This window comes from Nicotiana tabacum, chromosome 14, assembly GCF_000715075.1.
Source record: "Nicotiana tabacum cultivar K326 chromosome 14, ASM71507v2, whole genome shotgun sequence".
Classification (NCBI taxonomy): Eukaryota; Viridiplantae; Streptophyta; class Magnoliopsida; order Solanales; family Solanaceae; genus Nicotiana; species Nicotiana tabacum.
This window is the reverse complement of record NC_134093.1, coordinates 43719468-43726741: the sequence shown is the minus strand read 5'-3', so window position 1 is coordinate 43726741 and position 7274 is coordinate 43719468. Positions and strand designations below refer to the sequence as shown.

At 35.9% G+C, this 7274-nt stretch overlaps 1 protein-coding gene across 1 annotated transcript; it reads right to left on the bottom strand.

Moving 5' to 3' along the window:
- Positions 1-581: 581 nt before the first annotated feature.
- On the bottom strand, positions 582-1658 carry LOC107814714 (uncharacterized). Its single transcript, XM_016640164.2, has one exon. It carries the CDS (start codon positions 1459-1461, stop codon positions 916-918), a length of 546 nt encoding a protein of 181 aa, XP_016495650.1. The 5' UTR covers positions 1462-1658; the 3' UTR covers positions 582-915.
- Between the last annotated feature and the right edge of the window lie 5616 nt (positions 1659-7274).

Here is a 7274-nt window from a genome sequence, read left to right as displayed (position 1 = left end):
TCCTTTTTTTAATCCTATCCTGTTTAGTTTTGAATATTATGTACAAGACAGAGAATGAAACATGAAGTATAATTAGTAGCAATAATATTATCTTTTGAAGCAAGAAAAAAAAATCATGTTCAATCAGAACTTTAACTTTCAAATTAATTTATTGCAACTTCAATTTCAAATGCTCTATTTCTCATCTTCAACCAAGCATCGTCCACCCACTTACTTTTAATATTTTGATCCTTTTCTTTATTTCAACTGTCAATTAAAACCGTTGCCAGTTTGGTGGTTCATTACCTTTATGGCAACGGAAACCCTTTTTTTCTTCTCTTTGGTGTTAATTATGTGAAAATCAAATGATTATATGAACATGCGTTGCCAATTTGTCTAAGGCATTTCAAGTTCTTATTAAATACCAGTTCTTTTGAACATGTTGTTATTGTACAGTTGTACCACTCAAAAATAAAAACAAAAATCAATTCTATATAGTGTATGAGCTAAATAATGCAAAAGATTAACATGTGTAAGATGATCATGTGGAAAAAGCAACTGAGTTGCAATGCCTAGAAGCACAACAGCAATTAGACTATTAGTTAGAAGTTGACTTTGTAATTCTTGCAAAATTGACTAAAGTAATTTTCTTACATTCTATACGAATTAGAAACATTAATATGAATTAAGTTAACAAAAAAAGAAGCTAAAAATTGCGAAGCAATGGTCAAGAATTTACAGATTCTCCACAGGATGAGAGCAAGAAGAGAACTTCACTTCAGCTATTCAATTCACCCTTCCATTTTTCTCCTTTCTTTCTCTGAAGAGAATTGAATAATCTTCAGGAAAAGGATTAATCCATCTTGCTCTCACCTCTGCAAGTTTGTAGATCTGCGATTCCGACACTTTATTTTTACATTTTTCCTTGGAAAATTCTCAAAGGAAAATGTAGAAGAGAATGAACATAGTGGTGATAAAAGAAGAATAATAATGAGTGAGCTTAAAAGCAGCAGATTGTGAAGGTGGTGGAGGATTATAGAAGTAGAAGGGGAAATAGGGAACAATAGGATTAGGAGGTGGAGGAACAGGGCCAGAAGGGTAATTTTGGTAGGGTGGAGGGTAGTAACCACCAATTACACCACCAGGTGGAGGTGGTGAGTAAAAGGAATTGCCGCCGCCACCACCACTAGAGGAGGAGGAGGGTGGTGGTGGTGGTGAATAATAGTAATTTCCACCACCGGAGCTAGGAGGAGAGGGTGGCGGAGGACAATTGTTAGAGGATGATGGCGGCGGAGGAGGTGGCGGAGATGGGGTGGCACAGGGGTTGTCACAAGCTGCACACATTGTACATGCAATCTCATACTTTGAACCTGCCCATGTCCCAACAGTTGTTGCAGTTACCAAAATACCCTCATTTCCCATAGCCATTATCACTATGATGATGAGCACAAGAATCTTGAAAAGAACAAACTTTACTCCCATTTTGCCCCACCCCTTCTTTGTATGAATGATCAAAACAGAAGTAGAAAAAATATTGCTCTAGAAAGAGAGAGAGAAAGAGAGAGTTTTGGTTTAGTGGAGAGAGTGGAAATGGAAAGGGAGGTTCACTTGTCAATGAAGCAACAGAAATGTTCTAATCTTTTTGAAGGCATTAAGAAAGGTGTTAAACATATATAGTACTAAGAGTGGAGTAGGAGGGGTGTGTGGAATTAAAGTGCAAGTGAGGAGCCTTCATGTTCAAAAAGATGACCACCGACACGTTTTACTTTTCTCACACCAAACGCATAATTTTCTTTTCAATGATTAACCTCGACACAAATTAATGAACAACCCATGTAGAATGTAGATTTAGGTGGTAAAAAAAATAATGGAAGCAAAACATCTTTATAGATTACACTACCGAGTTGAGATTAAGGCTTAATCATGATGTTGTTGACGGATATTGAATAAAGGGACGATCGAGGGGTACTTATTTGAAGGAAGCATGAAGGAAGACGTTATGTTAAAACTAGTGCAAACAATATGTCGAAATAGTAGATTTAATAGTTTGCTTTCTTTCACCGAGTATGAATTCCTCCCTCGAGGAAGGCCCCTGTTTAATTGATGACTGAAGAGTATAAATATGATTTTAAAGAAGACTATCACGAATTTTTAAGTTAGAGTAGAGTTGAATGAGTAGTAAATTTGTATAGCTAAGATTTGAAATAAAGTGAGGTAACTGAATTGTCAAAAAGGACCTTTGAAAAAATGAGTGCAGAGTTAGAAAGTGCATGTTGAGGGCAAAAAAGAATGAACTTTACGAAAATGGAGTCTATGGATTGACAACTGAAGAAGCTGTTCACAAAAGAACCAAAGTAGAAAATATCAAAACTGGATTTTGCTCAAAAGAGGAAAGATGAGGCAGACTCACTAACCGAATAGGGCGAGCTCAGATAACATTATTGATGATCTCTTCTTTATGTAAGTTGTAACCGTGGAAATGGGGGAAGGATAGAATCCGAAGAGTTACAATCATTAGACTGCAATTTAGTTGTGAAATAATATTAATTTTGTAATCATCATTATCGAACATTATAATTGATGATACATAGTGAAGGTACAAACATAAGACTGCAACTTAAACACAAGATAACATTGATTGGCGACGAATTGTTCATGACTGCATTTGTCATTTTGATGTTAAGCTTCAAGTTTCTACTTCTCTTCTCTTTTGAATTGAATGAAACAGCTTTAAAATTGATGCAATTGTTGGGTTAATGGAATCTCATCAAAGTAGGACTATACCAAATCTTTGGACAGATATATGAAAAAAATTGGTAATTGGTTGAATGATGTTTTTCACGTGACGATTAATTGGCTTATTGCATGATAATCGACTTTACAACTAATAAAAATTCCTCTTTCCGTTTGAACACCTAGTAATAATTGAAACTGGACTGTATCAATCCATTTTGCATTATAATAGAGGCAAAACCAAACACCATCTTCTTTGTATAAGAGGCTGCAAAATTGAAGAGAATTTTATATGAAAGTACAGCCCAACCCACTACATTGTACTTACTAGTAGCTATATTTATAAGTTTACAGCGACGTAGCCCATTGGTTTTTTTGTTATACACCCAATATATAATATTATACATTTATAATAAGTTGTATACAAAAATAAGGTTTCATCTCCTATAGATTTAACTCTAGAAAAACATCATCAAATAGCTCGAATTGTAACGAAATAGTTTCAAATTTTAACCACAACTTCCAAATGACGCTGAACAATTCAATCATCAATTTGTCAATCACGGAACTCATTTATGGGTCATGAGTTTTCAAGCTTTTTAAAAACCCCACTAATGGAGTTTTTAGCTTTTCACTTTTATTCATCCAACAATGTTTAAATCTGTGATGATAAATATGAATATCACCTTCAAATTAGTTTCGAACAGAAATCTTCTTAATACACTATTAATAGGTGAAAAAAAATTAAATTATATATAAAATAAACTAAATTAGGTTTAAAAAAAGAATATAGGCTAAAATTAGTTGGGAAAGTATTTCACTGTAATTGTTTCAAAATTGAATAAGACAGAATAACAGAAAAAATCATTCTTTTTGTGCAACTTAGCGCCGGGACAGGGTTTGGTCTTTTGCAGGATGTTGCTGCATCTCATACCTTCTTTAATGAATTTGTTAATTTTTTTGGTTTTTCAACCCGGTATCGGTCAGGATCCGATTAAATTGAATTTGCACCGAAAAATCTCATATTGGAAAGTAAAGCGTTCTCTAATAAAGGTGTTTTCATATCCACAACTCAAAACTCGTACCTTTTATTAAGGAGGAAAAAATACTTACCACTCAAACCACATTTATGGGTGAGTGGACAGAGTATATAATATCAGTATTGCACTAGGAAACATTCCAGGCTGTGGACAAACACCAAATGTCTGTCTTCAATTATTTTCACTTGTCAATTTTCTAATCCTCTAAATAGAGAGGTGCTATTATAGACTTTCTCTCGAGTTTTCTCCTCTCTTATGCTTTTTTCCCTTCTCATCTCACTTTCTTATTTACTTTGTCCTTTTCCTTTTCTTTGCTTCTTTCTTTAAACCTTTTTAGACCTCAAAAGAGAAGATAAAAGATGTGACTCAAGCACAATAACGTCTCATAAGTTTAGCAGATTACACAAGTATGCATTATGTGTCAGTTTTATACTTTTATCCAATAAAATTTGAAACTGTAAATTTGCAAGAATTGGTGACATCTGATTTACTAACTGCCAATAACCTCATAGTAAGAAACAACAACGTATTTCTATGCTTATATTTGACTCTACCTCATTCTTCTTTTAACCATGAATTTTGTAGTGGATCCACTTTTGCAGTTCCTTGCATCAGGTTAAAACTAATAAAGTCCAAAGTTAAAACCTATTATTGTGCCCCAAAAGTTGGCGAACCAAAGTGGCAATCATGCAACTTTCCTTCTAAATACTCCTATTTAATTCCTCAATCCCGATACTTAATCACTTTTCTGAATAAAATAACTAACCAGCACTTTTTCCTCAGTTAAAACAAGATTACCAGAAGACGTATCTGTCAAGGATTGCAATTCGCAAGGCAAAGTGTCATACCCCATAATCCCGCTTCAGATAGTCGTGATGACACTTCATCTCTAATATCAGGTAAACATACACATTGAGAATTTAGCAAATATAACGACTAAGATATTAAACTAAACTGATAACTGTCATAATAAACCAAAACGGAACATCAGTCATAAAATTTTCAAAACCGGTGGTACAGAGTCACAAGCTCTACAGAAACATACTAAGAATCTCTAAATACAATACTGTTTTAATATGAAGATACATAGTAGTAGAGACATGTCACGACCCCAATTTCCCTCCGTAGGTTGTCGTGACGACACTTAGTCTCTAAGACTAGGTAAGCCTAACAGTTACTAAGTAAACAGAAGAATTCGACCATCAAATGAAAAATACGAGATCAAATCTTATACAAGTTACAATTCCAAAAATCGGTAGTACAAGTCATAAACTCTACTGGGTTCGCTAAGAGAATCCTTAAGTATAACTGTTCGGAATGGAATTCAAATAGTACAAAAAAAAAAAAAGAAATCAGAAGGTGATTTCGAGGACTGCGAACGCGACGACAGGTTTACCTTGAGTCTCCACAGCTCGACCAGCCAGCTAATAATCAACAACAACCGTGGCACCTGGATCTGCAAAAAAATATATGCAGAAGCGTAATATGAGTATACCACAGCGGTACCCAGTAAGTATCAAGACTAACCTCGGTGAAGTAGTGACGAGGGGCAGTCAAGACACCTACTGGACTAAGTAACCTGAACAAGTGTGAAGGTGAACTAATAGAGGAAACAATATTAGTATAAAGCTAAGCATGATAAGGAATACAGATTAATACTTTCAATGGTACATTAATAGCAACAATATTTAATAGGAAGCAGTCAGGTAATAATGTTGTAGAATAAACTGAACACAGTCTAAGTCAGTGAAACCAAATAAAAGAAAACCAACAACAACTTAATAAGAACAACCGCTTTCACATCAGATTTGTTCAAGCATTTTCACGAGGTACCGAACCTCATAATCACAACTCACGGGTCCCAATTCTTGAACCCTAATCACTTGGCACCTTGTGCCTACATTTCAATCCATGACCGCACGGACGACTCACGTGCCAAGAGGACAACTCTCACACAGAAGGCAAGTAGACAAGAGTACATGTAATGGTCAATAACATCACGACTCATCTCCTTAAACCGATATGGGTGATTCATCTACGTTTATGCTTGTGCAAGTGTTCTACCACAATTCAAGCCCACAACTAAGAATAGAGATAAGGAATGGCACATAAGAAATGATCACCACGAAATATACAGTGTAAATAAGACATCAATGAAGTGGACGTAACGACAAGCACAATAAGATTATCTACATAGAACTGAGAAAATAGAGCAACACGGAGGAATGCAATTAGCAGTATGCTAAGGAATACAACAATCAAAGACAAGTGCACAGAAAAGGGGAAATGACAACAGAGCCCTCCCGAAGTACCGTATCGTAGTCTCAAATCGTAAAATGAATCACAACGGCATGGCAGAAACCTCGTATAAATAATGACAACCGCACGGTAGAAACCTCATGCAATAATAACGGCCGCACGACAGAAACCTCGTGCCACAATAAAAAATGCACATCAGAAATCTCGTGCCATAATAACAATCGCACGGCATAAACCTCGTGCCACAATAACAGCCGCACGGTAGAAACCTCGTGCCACAATAATAACAGCACGACAGAAACCTCGTGCAAACATAACACTAAATACACCAGCAACAACGACAATAACACAAGAATATGTCAAGTAAATCAACTTAGGAACACCAGAACACAAGAAACGAAAAGAATGAGCTCACAAGGAAAGACACAACAGGAAATAATGGTACAACATAGCAATAGCTCAACAAGGAAGAGATATTGTGTAGCAATGACTCTACATAAGTACAATTCAACAATAAAGGGGATAACGTGAATCAATGACTACAATTAAGGGTAGGTCAACAATGATAAGGGATAACAAAACTTCAATTAGGGTTAAGAAATTACGGAAGAGATTCAACAAACTTAATTAAGGATAATCAGATTATGGGAAAGATAATAATAACTTCAACTAATGATAGGCAATTACGGAAAAGATAGCATAGCAATAAAAGAAACAATAACTTCAGTTAAGGCACATAAGAATTTCAATCTGCAATAAGGGTAGGACATGAAGCAATTAATTCCAAATAAAGACACGTAGAGGTGAAACTAGTAAATGGGGAATTTATCGTAATAAAATAACTTCATATCTAATGAACACAAGAACCTAAGAGCCCTAAATGGTCAAATTTTCACAAATAAGTCCGAGCACGTACTCGTCACTTCACGTACACGGACTTCACATGGCACAATTAGCACCAAAGATTCACATCCTAAGGGGTAGTCCCCCCCCCTCCCCCACAAAGTTAGGCAAGATACATACCTCAAAGAAGCTAGACCATTACTCTAAAATGACCTTCTCGAGTGAAACAACCTCCAGACGGCTCGAATCCCAAAGATTTGCTTGAAAATCCTATGAAGAATCGCTCAAATCCGAGGTCTAACACTCAAAATGTGGAGAAAATGGACAAACCCTCGACTTATATGATTCTGCCCAGGCACGATCGCACCTGCGATGCTTTTGCCGCTTCTGCGGCATCGCATTTGCGACAAAACATCCGCT